At 43.7% G+C, this 18,498-nt stretch overlaps 1 protein-coding gene across 1 annotated transcript in view; it reads left to right on the forward strand.

The window, feature by feature from the left end:
* The window catches only part of LOC121567738 (serine/threonine-protein kinase NLK), a 95,213-nt gene that overhangs the window by 20,671 nt on the left and 56,044 nt on the right, over positions 1 to 18,498 (forward strand). The window contains exons 2-3 of the mRNA XM_041877978.2: positions 16,433 to 16,562; positions 16,766 to 16,821. Coding sequence (XP_041733912.1) covers positions 16,433 to 16,562; positions 16,766 to 16,821 — 186 coding nt within the window. The remainder of the gene's footprint in view (positions 1 to 16,432; positions 16,563 to 16,765; positions 16,822 to 18,498) is intronic.

The raw sequence follows: 18,498 nt of genomic DNA on the forward strand, positions 1-18,498 counted from the left end.
TCCAATAGATTGATGTTTCCTTTCAACTAATCTGAAAGGTAGTGTCATCAACAGCCAGAGGTTTTGACACAGACGCAGCAGTTGGCTAGCATTTACTGTGACTTGTTTTCCGTAGAGTGGGGGGGAAAAAATTATGTGTGGCTAGCCTGGGTTGTAAGGGGTGGCTAGGCTTGTGGGGTGGTAAGGGGGAGCCTTGGGTGTGTCTGTGCTGCTGTAGGCCGTGCTATCTGTGTGTGACACCTTCCTCTTGGCACAGTCCAGGCTGCCACTCGCCACCTCCTGCTGACGTCAAGTAAAGGTCTGCCCTGGAGAGATCACACAGTGAACTGCATGGACCAGTATCTCGTTCTCAATTAGCAGGGCTACCTTTCAATTGGTGTGTGTGTGTTCCCTCCCCAGCTCCCTCACCCAGGTTTTTGCTGACTCAGGGCCTCTGCAACTAACAAAATAATCAATCATGTCCTTCAGAGCAGCAGCCGCACTGGATGTAATTGTTCCTTTTCTGCCATTAACGTTGATTTTGTTTTCCTTGTAGTGGGTGTAGTTTTTCTTGCGGCTGCTACCTAGTTTCCTTCAGCATTACTGTCAAGCTTATGTCCTTCCTAGCTAGCCAGCCAAGCACATCCTTCTCCCAATTATCCTCCGTTGTTAGGCGGCAACCATATGGTTGGCTCCCTGATCCTATTTGAAAGGGTTTACCTTGGGGGGTGGCGTGTGTGTGTGTGTGTGTGTGTAGCTGGCTGAGAGGGCTGGAATGCTCTCTGCTAATGACCCAGGCTTGCCCTTCTGCCCCTGGCTGTACTGAGCCTCTGCTGCAGCAGCCTCTTCACCGTATAGAGGCTGGTTGAGCCCCCTTGGCCCTTGCTAGCTAAAGAGCAGGACTGACCCCGGGGGCACATACAGCTTTTTAAACAATGTAACTCCACCACAATACCTTGCAGTACAGTTAATGGAGACTCTTATTCCTACAGGACCAAGAGCCTCTTCTGTGTCAGAGAGCAGGTAAAGAAGGCAGGAGAAGTCAGGCTGAATGTACTGTGCTAGGTGTGTAGCAGTACACTAGCTGAATGTACTGTGCTGGGTGTGGAGCAGTACACTAGCTGAATGTATTGTGCTGGGCGTTTAGCAGTACACTAGCTGAATGTACTGTGCTGGGTGTGTAGCAGTATACTAGCTGAATGTACTGTGCTGGGTGTGTAGCAGTACACTAGCTGAATGTACTGTGCTGGGCGTTTAGCAGTACACTAGCTGAATGTACTGTGCTGGGTATGTAGCAGTACACTAGCTGAATGTACTGTGCTGGGTGTGTAGCAGTACACTAGCTGAATGTACTGTGCTGGGTGTGTAGCAGTACACTAGATGAATGTACTGTGCTGGGCGTGTAGCAGTACACTAGCTGAATGTACTGTGCTGGGCGTGTAGCAGTACACTAGCTGAATGTACTGTGCTGGGCGTGTAGCAGTACACTAGCTGAATGTACTGTGCTGGGCGTGTAGCAGTACACTAGCTGAATGTACTGTGCTGGGCGTGTAGCAGTACACTAGCTGAATGTACTGTGCTGGGCGTGTAGCAGTACACTAGCTGAATGTACTGTGCTGGGCGTGTAGCAGTACACTAGCTGAATGTACTGTGCTGGGCGTGTAGCAGTACACTAGCTGAATGTACTGTGCTGGCGTGTAGCAGTACACTAGCTGAATGTACTGTGCTGGCGTGTAGCAGTACACTAGCTGAATGTACTGTGCTGGCGTGTAGCAGTACACTAGCTGAATGTACTGTGCTGGGCGTGTAGCAGTACACTAGCTGAATGTACTGTGCTGGGCGTGTAGCAGTACACTAGCTGAATGTACTGTGCTGGCGTGTAGCAGTACACTAGCTGAATGTACTGTGCTGGCGTGTAGCAGTACACTAGCTGAATGTACTGTGCTGGCGTGTAGCAGTACACTAGCTGAATGTACTGTGCTGGGCGTGTAGCAGTACACTAGCTGAATGTACTGTGCTGGCGTGTAGCAGTACACTAGCTGAATGTACTGTGCTGGCGTGTAGCAGTACACTAGCTGAATGTACTGTGCTGGGCGTGTAGCAGTACACTAGCTGAATGTACTGTGCTGGGCGTGTAGCAGTACACTAGCTGAATGTACTGTGCTGGCGTGTAGCAGTACACTAGCTGAATGTACTGTGCTGGCGTGTAGCAGTACACTAGCTGAATGTACTGTGCTGGGCGTGTAGCAGTACACTAACAGAACAGAGGGAAGAGGCGGGTTGTGTCTACAGGGAACTACACAAGTCTGTCTTTTCTTCCTCTCTTCTACTTTGAAGAGAGACTAAATCAAATATTTGATTTCTGTTGGAGGAGAAAATAAGTGGATATAGAGAATCATCCACTTTACACACACACACACACACTTTGCAGCACACACACACACACTTTGCAGCATACAGGCAGGCTTGCGCTCCACTGTGTGCCTGTGTTTTTGACTGTGTGAGCCAAGAGGGACACAAAAGAGTTGTGCTTTAAACCATTATCTGCCATCTTTCCCCTGGGCCTCCACTGTCTACGGCTGATCGATCCTGACATAGCTGCTGCGATGCGCTGTGTGTGTGTGTGTTAAAGTGTGTGCACTGGTATCTGCATGTATTATTCTGTGATTCAATATTTGTGCATCACTGTGTGTGAATGTATAAGTAAAGTGTGTGTAGTTGTGTTCGATGTTCTGTGTGTGTGTGTGTGTGTGTGTGTGGCCGCTGTTCTTTAGTATTACGTGCCTAGAGGGGTTTAACATTTCTAATTAACACAATTCCATTATTTGTTTTCGATGAACGAGGGGATGATGTCTCAGGCATTTGATTTATTAGAAGGTGAGCGAGGCAACGGTGGGAGAACGGCAACAAAAACATGATTGAGTTTATCTCACAGTCCTCTCACTTGAACATCTAATCCAATTACACAACAAAATGCCCTCAGTCCATTTCAAGCCTCTCAAATTCAAGTGGCTTCTCTGGGACTGTGATAGCATGAACACATCAATTTGTCAACGGAAATGAACTGACCTTGTTTAACACCCAGCAAATGGGAACCCAATGTGGCATAAGATGGCTGCCATACATATTGTATGGTGCTTTAAATCAATCTTCATCCAATCAATCTGGATGCCATAGTTGAAAAGAGCCAGGGACCCCGTCAACTGGTCAATAGATGAAACCCAGCTAACATGTATAACATGCTGCTTGTCCAAGGAAAATAAATACCTTGAGTCTGGTGTTCAAACATTTGTCATGAATATGGGTCATAGGTGTTGTGAGGGGAAGTCCAGTAACAAGCAGAGAGACACTGTAGATGTTGATCTAGCTATCCATCAGAACAGCTGTCAGTATAGTTGTCCCAGCTTGGGGAAAACACCACATCCAATCAGTCATTTTCTGTTTTGAAACAGCAGTTGGTGTTACCCCCTAGCAATGTTTCCTAAAAAACAAAAATGTGTCACATCAAATTTCAGTTCTTGTGAGCGGGAACTTTAGTTTGTGAGCATTCTGTGCGAATTCCGGCGTGCATTATTAACTGTGAACACTGAGGCTGTACCCGCTTTAAGTTACAGTTTCAGACAGTGGCCAATAGGCTATTGTGGCTATTTAAGCATAATGTAGGCCTATCAGTGACCTATCAACAAAACCAATGAAGCAAATGCCATAACATTTCCACATGGATATAGCTGTTGACTATGATATCGTCTACAATAGCCAATACGTGGTGTTCAATGTAGGCCTACATTAAACAATTTTAACATTATGCATGGCTTGACATTACCAATTTTAGGACTGATGTTTTACTTGTCCGAAAGCTCAAGTCACTTTATAAATATAATAAATTATCTGTAACACAATTGGCCAAATAGAGTAGGTGACTAAAAGTTGCATTGTATTGTGTTACATGATGCAAGAAACTACTTTACAAAATTGTATTCATTGTTATTATTATTATTACCTACAGAGAATCATACAAAAATGTATGCTACCCTCTGACTATTGGCTTATTTGCATATTCAAGCCTGTCTCAAAACAGGACACTGCCCCTTTAAGACCAAAAAAGTTCACCTGTCTCGCTTTTTAAAGACAGTTAGATATGTACAAGTTTTGTGCTCTTGTAGGAAGCAATCACTCCCGCATTGCTGACCAAAATTAGCTACAGTGGGGGAAAAAAGTATTTAGTCAGCCACCAATTGTGCAAGTTCTCCCACTTAAAAAGATGAGAGGCCTGTAATTTTCATCATAGGTACACGTCAACTATGACAGACAAAATGAGAAAAAATAATCCAGAAAATCACATTGTAGGATTTTTAATGAATTTATTTGCAAATTATGGTGGAGAATAAGTATTTGGTCAATAACAAAAGTTTCTCAATACTTTGTTATATACCCTTTGTTGGCAATGACACAGGTCAAACGTCTTCTGTAAGTCTTCACAAGGTTTTCACACACTGTTGCTGGTATTTTGGCCCATTCCTCCATGCAGATCTCCTCTAGAGCAGTGATGTTTTGGGGCTGTCGCTGGGAAACACGGACTTTCAACTCCCTCCAAATATTTTCTATGGGGTTGAGATCTGGAGACTGGCTAGGCCACTCCAGGACCTTGAAATGCTTCTTACGAAGCCACTCCTTTGTTGCCCGGGCGGTGTGTTTGGGATCATTGTCATGCTGAAAGACCCAGCCACGTTTCATCTTCAATGCCCTTGCTGATGGAAGGAGGTTTTCACTCAAAATCTCACGATACATGGCCCCATTCATTCTTTCCTTTACACGGATCAGTCGTCCTGGTCCCTTTGCAGAAAAACAGCCCCAAAGCATGATGTTTCCACCCCCATGCTTCCCAGTAGGTATGGTGTTCTTTGGATGCAACTCAGCATTCTTTGTCCTCCAAACACGACGAGTTGAGTTTTTACCAAAAAGTTCTATTTTGGTTTCATCTGACGATATGACATTCTCCCAATCCTCTTCTGGATCATCCAAATGCACTCTAGCAATCTTCAGACGGGCCTGGACATGTACTGGCTTAAGCAGGGGGACACGTCTTGCACTGCAGGATTTGAGTCCCTGGCGGCGTAGTGTGTTACTGATGGTAGGCTTTGTTACTTTGGTCCCAGCTCTCTGCAGGTCATTCACTAGGTCCCCCCGTGTGGTTCTGGGATTTTTGCTCACCGTTCTTGTGATCATTTTGACCCCACAGGGTGAGATCTTGCGTGGAGCCCCAGATTGAGGGAGATTATCAGTGGTCTTGTATGTCTTCCATTTCCTAATAATTGCTCCCACAGTTGATTTCTTCAAACCAAGCTGCTTACCTATTGCAGATTCAGTCTTCCCAGCCTGGTGCAGGTCTACAATTTTGTTTCTGGTGTCCTTTGACAGCTCTTTGGTCTTGGCCATAGTGGGGTTTGGAGTGTGACTGTTTGAGGTTGTGGACAGGTGTCTTTTATACTGATAACAAGTTCAAACAGGTGCCATTAATACAGGTAACGAGTGGAGGACAGAGGAGCCTCTTAAAGAAGTTGTTACAGGTCTGTGAGAGCCAGAAATCTTGCTTGTTTGTAGGTGACCAAATACTTAATTTCCACCATAATTTGCAAATAAATTCATAAAAAATCCTACAATGTGATTTTCTGGATTCTTTTCTTCTCAATTTGTCTGTCATAGTTGACGTGTACCTATGATGAAAATTACAGGCCTCTCATCTTTTTAAGTGGGAGAACTTGCACAATTGGTGGCTGACTAAATACTTTTTTCCCCCACTGTATAACCTGGCTAGTAACTCACTAACTAGCAAAGAATATCAAATGTGCACACTACACACGGCTCTGCTTTGTGATCTCAAATGCGCATATAGGCTACTCTCCGAAACCAAAGAAACACTTGTGCCCATGAAATAGAATAAAAGCCAATTTATGCTTGATCCGGAGAAATTCGGTCCGGAGTCTCTGCTTGGGGGGCGGGTGACGCAATTGAGGAGGTCTGCGGAGGCCAAATCAAGCTCTGTACAGCGATGCCGTGCGCCTTCCACATTTTGTAACAATGCGGAGGGCTCCGTATAACTCTGTATAGGTCCGCATTGACATGATCGGTTGACTGTAGGTGGGGGCGGTACGTCCTGTATAAACACAAACTCCCTTCCTTGACAATTTCCTTCACAACAGCTCTGCTCTGCGAAGCGCAAGAAGTATGAATGCCCTGACTTCTGCAGAGGCAGCATCACCGCCAATACAGACGCTGGATCGACCATGCTGCTAGCGGATACTCCGACGCGCTCCTCAGCCTACAACAAAATCACCAACTCAGTGTTGAAGTGAGATTTGGTTTGTTGCATTGAAAGGGACTGTTCTTATGTTGATTCAATCCCAATTTCCACAGTAGAGGTAAATATATTATCTGTTTAAAGCCAGAAAGATAGTGTACAAGTTCAATCTCGTGCGTCTCTGCGCGGGCTGGCAATTCTTCTGCACACGCACGCAGTTTAGAGGGAACATTGCTCCCTAGTAACGGTGGAAGATTCATATGTATGAAAATTCATTAAGAACCAGTCAGTTGTATAATGCCTCTCACGGTGATAACTGAACTGCTTTAATGAGAGAGAAAGAGAGAGGGCTTTTTGTTGAGCACATATTTGCAGCACATACAGTATCAACTGTACCACGTCCACATGCAATCTCCCCTGCCTTCCCTTCCCTCCATGCCTACCAGGCTAGCCCAGGCCAGAGCAGCCATGCATCCTCGCTGATAGAGGCAGAGCCAATATGAATTAGGCAGAGGATTAGAGGCCTTATATAATATATAAGTGCTGTGTGCCATCAACAACCCCTGATCCATCTCTAGTGCTGCTAACATGCTCAAACAACCACGATAAAGCTCAAAGGCTACTGCCTGGAACACAGTAATGATGTTCTCTCTGAGGCTTGACCGACACAGCCTATTTCTTCTACTGACCCCACACACACACCACAAGCATGCATGCACACACACGTATGCTCACAGCTCTTCCTGGAATAGGGCTGTAATACGGTATGTTGCCATTGCCAGTAAGACGTTTTACCTTTCAACTCTTGGAGGGAATATAATGGTTTGTCTGTGTGAAGGTTTTACTTTACACAAGTCCATAATGGAGTAGAATAGCATGTAGGTTTGAAGGTATGTTCCTGCTACTCCCTTCCATCTCATATAGCGCAAGTGAACAGCAAACCTGATTTAAAAAAACAAGTAAAGCAACACCTCACGGCACAACGCCTCTCCCCCAAGTGACCTACTTGTTGTGTGTATGTACTGACATGTATGTGTAACTGATAGATGCACACACACACACACACACACACACACACTACAAGTTAAAGTCTTTTAAATGTATTTAAATTGTAAAGTCTGTCTGTAATGTATGTTTCGTTATGTGTCGGACCCCTGTAAGACTCGCTGTCGCCATTGGCGTCGGATAAATGGGGATCCTAATAAATCAAAATCAAATCAAATGTTATGATGGATAGGTTTTGGGGTTGTTTATTTGGTGTTTAGGTTGAATCTTCTAAGATAAGCAGTCTGGTGTTATCTAATCCTGGGACAGAAAGCCTCCATAGGACTTATTCTTCCTGTTGTTATTTCAAATCACACAATATTTAGTGTCTCAATCTTTCTGGTGAGATAAAAAAACAAAATAGACTATATGATGCAATTGGGAATGACACAAAAATGATCAAGACACTCATGTTGTAGACCTTTCTCACCACTGACATTCATATAATCTTCCTATTCTCTTGCTGTCACCAAATGTATCCTCCCAATCTGATTCTCTGGCGAGATTAGACCTGAGAAAGTGACCCGGTGTGCTGTGGTCTGTGTCTCTCTCCCTGAAACAATTTCTTAAAACCTTCTTGCAGCTATGTCACTTTTCATCCTCCCATGTTCTTCTCTACCCTGGGCATGTTGAAAATTCTGCCGTTGTGCATCTGTGACTGTAATTACACTTTTTAATTAAAGAATAATTAGGTTGTTGACACATCTGCAGAGCTTTGAAACAAGCAGAGGGAGTGCTATGCTAGCTGCCACCAGATCGTCTCTAAAGCCCTGTTTGAACAGCTGTAGGTTGTCAGACACTAACACATGCATGGGTGTATGTGAGCAGGACCATTCATTCACACTACAGTAGGCTGTGCTGAACCTCCTTAAGTGCTTACTATTATGTCTGTTACTACTGTTTCTGCCAATTTAGCCTTGATGTGTTCTTCCCCCATAGAGACTGATTCAAAAATAAAAATTAACTCTTGTGATGTGACCCCGATGGGATATGTTGGACTACTATCAATTAAGCGACTACATTCTACAATCCAGAAAGAGAATTGTAACCCAAGCTAAACTATGAAAAAGCCATGCACCCCATTTCCGTCTCATAGCTGTTAAGAACTTTGAATTTATTGAAGTTCCTCAATAAATATCTGTTTCGCACAGGCACTTTAGGGCAAATGTGAATAAAAGTGTTAGAGCCCTGCTTCTCCAGTGAGGAAAATGGGATTCAGATAGCAGGCAATGAATGGCTGGCCATAATGTGTAGTCTCTCTCTCTGGTGCCATCCATGCAGCACTCTTTTGTGCAGCACTCTTCTTCATTAGTCAGCTAATTGTTGGAGAGGTTGCTAACGGCTACAGCAGATGCTGCTGTTTGCAGCACATTAACTGTTTCTGGCTATTCCGATTGTAGGAGGTTAGTCTCTTGTGACAGTCTAGCTGGCCAGCGCGAGCCAGCTTTGGTTCTGGGTTCCCAGATTAGTAAGTGGTAGACGTGGAAGTGTGTCATGTGAACAAGAGGGACGTCACACGCTGTCCACTCCACCCCTCTCTTAGCTGCCATTTCTGAGGGGGCTTTGATTCATTATGCAAGCATATGCTAATTCTTCCCCATACTATTGTTGTGTATAATAATGTATATTTTAATGTGTAATGGATGTGTAGTTTAATGTGTATATTGTATTTTGATATGTTTTGTTCTGCAAAACAGGTCTCATCTGGAAATAAGACCTTTGTCTCAGAATTGACTACCTGTACAAAGATGAATAAATACATGAATAAATAAAACAAATTTAACCAGATTCCTGTGGTGAGGTTGGAGCTTTTAAACATAAATAATTAGTCCTTCTAATTAGGCTTGGGAGGTATCCAGATTGTCATACCTTCATACTGACCTTGTGTCATCCCGGGATATTCAGTAATACTGGCACTGAACACAAGGTGGGCTATTTTCAAACCCCACTGAGCCTCTGTAATCCGAAGGTTAGCAATGCTAACAAGTACATGTCAAATCCCATAACCAATGCCAGCTAAATGCTAACGAGCACATTGCGAACATCTCTGACAAACTATTAGCAGGACAGACAACCCCAGCTCATAAAGTTATACAAGTAACAAAAAAATGCTACTCACAGTTTGCTGCACGCACAAAACAAATATTAGCCAGCAAGGCTCTTGATCCAGGAGGGGATTCTCTGCTGTTACCAAGAGAAGCTTGATTTTGCAAGAAGCTAACCACTTAGCTAGATAACTAGCTACTAAATTAGCAAACCAAATGCACAATTGCAGAGTATTTAGATTTTTTTTGACAGTTAACTTAATAGTTATAAGATATCTAACTGGAAAACATTTAGTGAACTCCATACTGTAACTAGATCACCTGGCGTGTGCTGCACAACAGTGAGTGACTCACAAGGCTCCAGTCTCTCATTGTTATGTGCTTGTAAACAAACACCACGTGACTGGGGACTACCGGTAAGCATCATAATGAAAGATGTGACCGGTGAAATGAAGAATGCAATCTGCTTTACCTCCTAACGTATTGCACAAGTTGACTGCAGGTATTTATTTAAAAAGTAGCTACACATATTCAAATGTATAGAAAAAACTTCAAATAAATAGTTTCATCAGTATTGATGGTATTGAAAAACCATCCCGTGGCTATTTCCAAATACCCCGATATAAGGTATATACGGTATACCGCCCAAGCCTACTTCTGAGTGTGACTCAAACCGACCGAACTCACATGTCCATCCGACACCTGGTAACCCCTGTGACCTCCTCTCTGAGACTCCCAGGCGGTACGTGGACCAGGCCGGGCCCAACAGACATGTGTCCACGGTTGTGAAGTCCTGGGTCCCTGGGTTGAAGGAGGAGCGTGTGTTGGGGATGGAGGATGGGTGAGGAGGCCAGGCTTTGTTGCTTAATTAGGGAAATGAAAGAGGCCGGGAAAATGGCTAACTAGCTGCCAGTGCCAGCACAGTGCTGCCTCTGTGTCCTCTCAGGCTTCACTTTCAAAGGGGCAGCCTGCCTTTTGTGGTCCACCTCCCAGTCCCAGGCCTGCAGCTACCAGACTCCCCCAGCCCTAGCCCTGTTTGGTTTATCTGTTGCCTACCGTTTAGGATATATTCTAGGACATACTTCTTCTTACAGGGAAGGGGTTGTTTTAAATAAGTAGTGATTGAACTGGTCCAGGCAAAGTTAGCAGTTGCTCTGCTCTGTTTGCTTGACTAGACAGTGTTTCCACTATAAAAAATTTCAGCAGCAGTGGCAAAGGGAGGGTGAGAACTTTTGTATTTTTATATAAATTTTTTAGGGGTAGATCAGCTTTATTATTGCAGATAGATTGTAACATCCATCAATGTAATTGTCTGCATCACTTCCAATCCCCCATATATTATTTTCACAAATATACAGTACCAGTCAAAAGTTTGTACACACCTACTCATTCAAGGATTTCTCTTTATTTTTGCAATTTTTTACATTGTAGAATAATAGTGAAGACATCAAAACTATGAAATACCACATATGGAATCATGTAGTAACCAAAAAAGTGTTAAACAAATCAAAATATATTTTATATTTGAGATTTTTCAAATAGCCACCTTTTGCCTTGATGACAGCTTTGCACACTCTTGGCCTTCTCTCAACCAGCTTCTTGAGGTAGTCACCTGGAATGCATTTCAATTAACAGGTACAGTGAGGGAAAAAAGTATTTGATCCCCTGCTGATTTTGTATGTTTGCCCACTGACAAAGACATGATCAGTCTATAATTTTAATGGTAGGTTTATTTGAACAGTGAGAGACAGAATAACAACAAAAAATCCAGAAAACGCATGTCAAAAATGTTATAAATTGATTTGCATTTTAATGAGGGAAATAAGTATTTGACCCCTCTGCAAACATTGACTTAGTACTTGGTGGTAAAACCCTTGTTGGCAATCACAGAGGTCAGACATTTCTTGTAGTTGGCCACCAGGTTTGCACACATCTCAGGAGGGATTTTGTTCCACTCCTCTTTGCAGATCTTCTCCAAGTCATTAAGGTTTCGAGGGTGACGTTTGGCAACTCGAACCTTCAGCTCCCTCCACAGATTTTCTATGGGATTAAGGTCTGGAGACTGGCTAGGCCACTCCAGGACCTTAATGTGCTTCTTCTTGAGCCACTCCTTTGTTACCTTGGCCGTGTGTTTTGGATCATTGTCATGCTGGAATACCCATCTACGACCCATTTTCAATGCCCTGGCTGAGGGAAGGAGGTTCTCACCCAAGATTTGACGGTACATGGCCCCGTCCATCGTCCCTTTGATGCGGTGAAGTTGTCCTGTCCCCTTAGCAGAAAAACACCCACAAAACATAATGTTTCCACCTCCATGTTTGACAGTGGGGATGGTGTTCTCGTGGCAAAGGGGGGGTGAGAACATTTTAGTTTTAAAGCTATTTTCCTGCAACTCTACACATTTTGCCATAGTTTATGCCATGTTCTTATGCTATCTGAGTGACTCAAACATAACTAAATCAATGCCATGATATTTTTAGATTATATTTTCTAAATACTTTAAATCTGGTTTCAGTCATTTAAGTTTACACTGAAAATGTTTTACCATGCCGAAAAGTATTTTCAAATAAGATGTTCATTTGGATTGGCGGCAACTATTTAGCAGCGGCAGCCCGCCGCTGCTTAATGAATATAGGGGAAACACTGCTAGACGACTCTCAGCACTGAACGCACATTTTAATCTAAATACGTCAGTAATCTACAGTAATCTAAGATACTGCCTTTATCTGAGTAGCACATTACACAGACATGCATTTGTTTTGTGATCATTAAGGCTATTGTGGGACTAAACTTGCTATTCTTCTCTATAACAAATGTTGGGACAAACTGTTCCTGCCTGTAGAGGACAACTCGTACTGTGCTGTTCTCTGTGCTGGTATTATATAGTGTTTGTTGTTGTCACAGGGACATGTTGCATCACCCCCACTATTTTTCCATTAGCTGCTGGAGTCTGGTCGTGAGGGCATTGACCTTTTACCCACCTGTGGGGTTTCTGTAACAATCACCCTCCCATGGCCAGTAATAAGTATATGGAAAATGACAGCAGATCTACTGCACCACTGAAGGGGTGGATGTATGCATGAACATGGTTTTCATCATAATGATTAAACCATAGATCTGCTAGGTGGCATGTAAGCAAGGGGCAAAGCTGACGTCCCACTGTTGACTGATGAGTTACTCAACACTTCTTCTTTTGATTAATGAGGAGCGTGAAACCTCCCAATGTTTGAGTGTCTTGTGGAGTAACCTGTGCCTGTTCTTCTGAGCTGACCGTGCTGGGGTGGAACCAGATCCAGTGTGAGTTTGATGTGTAGCTGTGGACTGCATTGTGGACAGTGACAGGTCAGGTCAGGCTTAATGCTGGCTTATTCAGAGAGGTGTTTACCTGTCCCTCCCTTCCTCCCGGCCAAGACACACACACAGCAACAATAATGAAAGCATTCCTGTGTTTGTGAAGCGAGAGAGAGCTACACTGGTCATGATGAACATGCAGGCTGGGGGAGAGGCAGGCAGGCAGCTGCTGTCTGTGCTGCTCTATGGGGGAGACAGAGGGCCCAGAAACCACAGAATGTTGCTGCTGTGACTGCAGGTCCTTCACTAGCAGCCTGAAACACACCGTCTATTAATAATAAACAGATGAGGTACCTTCTGCTTCTCCCTTCCGCCTCCCCTTTTTTTGGGGTCTAAAATACGCCTTCTAAAAAATGCATTATGATGGCGTTAACCTTGCGGTGGAAAATAAGGCTTGTTGCTGTCAGTAAACTCACCAGGCCACCGTGTGATTTCATTTGGTGTGAGGCAAAAAATAACATGATTATTGACATTTCAAACATACCTTTGTTTGTTTCTTCTGAATATGACACTGTAGTTTAGGGCTGACCCCATTTAGTCGACTGGTCGATTGTTTGGTTGACGGGCTGTTGGTCGACTGATAATTTTTTTGTCCGGCTGTTGCAAAAAATATATATATATATATATATATATGTATGGACCGTCTTGTTTGACGCCTGTCTCAGTGGCCTAATCCATTGCGGAGGCCGCGGGGATGGCACAGCAGTATCACCAGTAGTACATTTACCGTTAATTCCCATAATTTCTCATCTACAATGTTTGTTTGGTTACCGTAATTTCTGTTAATGCATTCAATATATTACTATTACAGTCTTTTACAGTTCTCATTGTCGGAGTGGACATGTTGTTTGCAGAGCACGCAACCTAGGCTACACTTGTGAGAAACAAGTTTTGGTTTATTTCATTTCATTTATGAGTTGTGAATTCATTCATTGTGTTTAATTTGAAGCGCTCCTGTCAATGTTGAGTAAGGACATGCACATGATTACGCATAAAAGTAGGCCTGTGTGCAAATGTAGGCTTTTGAATGTGCCCATTTGGGGATCTGATAGTATTTCTGATTGGCTTAACTCACCACCACTAATGAGCTGTGGAGCTTCTCAAAGCAATAAATAAATAAAAAGTAAACGAAGGCTGTTTTTATCAATTGAGAATGACAATAGTTCCTCAATGTAGCCTATTTGAAAAATCTTTCCAGCTCCCTTTCGATAACCACTCACGTGAAAGGGAATAAAATGTCATGCTCTGATCATGTGGAAACGTAATAAAATGGGCCTACCTGATTACTTCTTGTACCTTGTTCAAATAGCCTACAGCTGTGTCTATCCGGAGCTCACTGGTGTGGGTCCAGAATATGTTATACAATGTTACAAGTTTGTTAGAGCAAGCTTGGGGCTGGACCAAGTTGATAGTTAATACAATGTTTCAAGTTCCTTGCAGACAGGCCATGCATAGCCAATGTGATGTATTTTTATCAGGATATTTTCTACCTGCAGGCTGCAATACTTTTATTTGTTGGCTTTATGTAGGCTATTTTTACAAAGTTGGCGATGGCAATAGAAGTTACTTTTAGATTTTGTGTAATTTTCATTTATATAGAATTCTTAATAATCACATGACAATGATTTTGAGATACAAAGAATTTATTATAAAAGAAATGAAACTGTTCCACGAAAATGTGCATATGAAAATCATAACTGGCACGCAGATCGGTAGAAATTGTAAGATTAAATTGGCACTCTAAATGGAAAAGGTTGCTGACCCCTGGTGTAGCCTATTACCAGCAACTTCGGGAGCGTAATGGCAGAATCTGTGAAGGCCAGCAGCAGCAGGAGGAGGTGGTTCAGGATCAGGTTTTACTTCTTCTGGTTAGGCTATCTTGATCTCTAGCTCCCTCTTGAGTAATGTGTGTGTCTTTAATTATTTAATCACAGTGTGCTTAAAGCATCAGACAGCTCTGTAGCCTACATGTAGTTGATTTTATTAAACACATAGGGCGTGTCTATATATGGAAAAATACTCGTTTAAAAATTTCGACGAGTCAATTGGTCGAAAGAACAGATTACTTTTGTTGGGGACAACCCTACTGTAGTTGTTGTAATGTAACGATAGGACAAGATGAACTATGGCACATTAGCTAGTACATTTCCCATAAAGTTGACACTTGAGAGAGCCCAGGCTGGCGTTAAAACCTATATCTCAAAATATATTTTAAACAGGAAACCGAGGAGTCGTCTGAAATATAGGTTACTCCACGGAGGTGTATAGGTTACTCCACGGAGGTGTATAGGTTACTCCACGGAGGTGTATAGGTTACTCCACGGAGGTGTATAGGTTATTCCACAGAGGTATATAGGTTACTCCACGGAGGTGGGGATTTTGCATTCGCAAAAACATGCAGCACAAGACCCCCTCGAAAGCAAGATGGTACATTTCATAGGTACTGTCCTAAAAATTCAAATTATAAAAACAAGTTACTCTCACTAACGTGTGCAGTATTGAATTGGATTCTTGCATGACTTGGGCAGTGGATAGCAGGCGGCATAGCACACAGGTCTCAACCACACAGATCAATGTTCTGCCAGAGATGCAGACTGTTTCAGCGGCGTCGGCCGCTGTATGTTGTATTTATGACAAGATCTGGTTGGCCAGGCAGGCTTCAGACCTGAATTCCAACTGGGGTTCTCTTTGCTCTCTTCTGAACGTCACTGTGTGTCACTGTGAGTCAGTGCGTAGTCGGGCCATCCAAGCGAAAAATCGCATCAGGACCCCCTCCTCCCTCCCGTCCTCCTTGATTTCCCCCCACGCTCCCCGTGCTCTCCCAGTGATGCCCTGATCAGCAGGTACCCTGTCGGCCCACATCAGAAGGCTTGCTGCATGGTACCTGGCTGTAGGTTTGAATCAAACCACAATCGATGGGTACATTTTTCACTCCTGGCCATTCTGGAACCAGCCTTTTCTTAGATTAAACTCTTATGGTTTTAGGGTTTATTTTTCCTGCTCTGTTTGAAGTGGGGGATAATATTATTTTGGAAAAGCGTTTCATCTCTAAAAGGCTTGCTGATTTAAAAACTGTGAGGGTCTGAGAGATCCTCAAGGTGGTTACTGCTTCTCATCTCTCGGCCTGGAAGTGTGTGTGTGAGAGAGAGAGAGCGAGAGGGTTCATGGGTACATTGGTGTATGTGAGTTTGTGTGTGACTGTGCGGGGTGCTGTAGTGTACGTAAGTGTGTGTGTGTGTGTGCACGTTTGCGTGGGTTTGTGTCAACGTGCGTGTGTTTGTGTCCTTTAAGTGAGATGTGGGTGCCATGGGAGGTCTTAAATTAAATAAATATAGCTATTTAATACAGGAACACCACTGAATGTGACCTTCCTGGTGTGAGATTAATTTGTATTTGTGGGTTTGCAGTTACGTCACCCCTGCTAAAATGATATTACCTTTAGTAGCGTAACCAAATCGCACCCCTGCTTAGATGATAGTACCTTTTTAGTAGCATAACCAAAGCAGGGTTCAACCTGAACTGCACTTATTTCTCTCATAGCACTGTTAGTATTGATCATTTCTTAGAGACTATGCTTGTTTTTTCATGCTATTAAAAAAAAAAATCCTTTACTGTATTGCCACTCACTCTGACAAAGGGGCCATCAACTACAGGGCTATGACAGGAGCTTGCTGTCTGTGAGGGTCTCGTCTCATTCTCTGATCCTCCACTCCAGGTCAGTGACGGACCCCCGGGATGGAAAGCGAGTCGCCCTCAAAAAGATGCCCAACGTCTTCCAGAACCTCGTCTCCTGTAAGAGGGTCTTCCGTGAGCTGAAAATGCTGTGCTTCTTCAAACATGATAACGTGAGTGGATGGCTAGCCTCCCTCCTCTCTCTTGGTTTCTCCCTCTTTCCTTCTCTTCCCCCTGTCATCTCCCACCCTCACCTCTTGCTCTCTGTCCTTTCCTACTCTCTATTCTCTTTCTCTCTTTGATCCCTCCCTCTCACTGTTCCCTCTCTCCCTCCCCTCCCTGCGGACGTGCCTGACCTCTCCTCTCCTCTCCACAGGTGCTCTCGGCTCTCGACATCCTACAGCCTCCACACATCGACTACTTTGAGGAAATGTATCCTTAACGATGACACTGTGGCCAGTCTATGTGGCCTGTATTCATCAAACCCCTTCCTTCCAGTCTCACAATCGTAGGAGTTTAAAACCACCTCTTGCACATATTCCATGCAATTTTGTTTAAGCAGCTATGTTAGCTATCAGTGAATCTCACCGACTGCTGGTTCCTTCCACAGATTAAAGTGGACAGCCTTGTCTGCTGTAGATTAAATCTGACCTGGTTGTGTTGCATTGTTTAGATGGAATGTCTTGTGTTGTGTCATTGCTGCTAAATGGGCTCAGCCCGTATGGAGTCAGTCCAGATCCAGTCTGATCCTGCTGGAGATTGTAGACTCCGATTCAAGTCTTATGCTACCTGCTGGAAGGCCCCTATCAGATTTAGAAATTCTCTCTCTCGCTTATGCCCAGTGAAGTCTATGTCTGCTGGGGTTGTTAAAATGGTGAGATTTTTACTGACCTGTCTAATTGACATTATTTTGGCTCCAGGAGTGACGATTGGGGCGTGGGCGGAGACCGGAGGAAAGGAGCGGTGCTTGCTGATTCAGTGGGAGAAAGATGGGGGGGTGATCTACTGGCAGGTGGCGTCTACCTCTTTCTCAGTCTTACGTCTTATAGGTGGTTTGGGGGAGAGGGGGGTCTTTTGGCTGTTTGTTCACCCACCGCTATCCCCCATATTGGTGCTCATCAGTCGACAGCACTATTAGTTGGGATCTAGTGACTGACTGACTAACTGACTGGAAAAAGTCTCAACTACGTTTGGAAAAAGGAGTTGAGCCTGCTCCCATTCTGCATGTTCAAGGTGAAGGGAAAGGCACAAGCCTCTCACCGACACCTTTTTAGTTATCTTTTCCTTGGCGCCCCAGCACATAACTGCCTAATGGTTTATTTTGGGTGGAGGAGGATGAGGAGGGAGGGAGTGTAAAATGCTGACACGTCCCATTTAGTTTCCTTTCGTATTTCTAATATTTTCTTGATGGGCTGGAATTGGAGGAATGAGGCTTGAGGCTTTCCGAGCTTTCTCTGTAATCTAGCATATAATTTAATCATACAAATTACACGCTGCTCCCCTGTATTGAACTGGCTCCCGGTCACTCAATTTGCTCATATAAGCCCTTCACTATATTTCTATTTTAGATCTCTCTTAACCAAGTGGGCTTTCTTTGGTTCTGTCTTGGTAGTCTTTCTAGTGAATTATGAGAGAAATTGATCTCTTATTAAAGAAAGAAAAGAAACAAAACCCCCAAAACCCAGAACCCACTTAGCTGAGAGATGTATTTACCTCTGTATTTTTTGCCGTTGCTCATTCGGCAGAGTGATTATTCTTTGCTCTTAATTGTGTGACATTCTGCTGCTTTTGGACTCGCTTTTAAGCACACAATGGAAGCCCCTAATGAGTGTACTGTATAGCAGCATTTCTCTGTGTGCTTTTTGATACTAGAATAAACAACAACTAGAATATATGCTGTGCTCTCGCCTGCATGACAAGTTGTGCCTTTGAGAGTGTTAGGGGGAGTGGTGGCATATTGTACTCAGGCAGCGGTGTATTTGAAGGCTCTCTCTTTCTCTCTCGCTCCCTGTCTTTCTCTCTGTCTTTCTCTCTCTTTCTCTCTCTCTTTCTGTCTCTCTGTCTCGCTCTCTCTTTCTCTCTCTCTTTCTCTCTCTCATTCTCTCTCTC

This window comes from Coregonus clupeaformis, chromosome 6, assembly GCF_020615455.1.
Source record: "Coregonus clupeaformis isolate EN_2021a chromosome 6, ASM2061545v1, whole genome shotgun sequence".
Classification (NCBI taxonomy): Eukaryota; Metazoa; Chordata; class Actinopteri; order Salmoniformes; family Salmonidae; genus Coregonus; species Coregonus clupeaformis.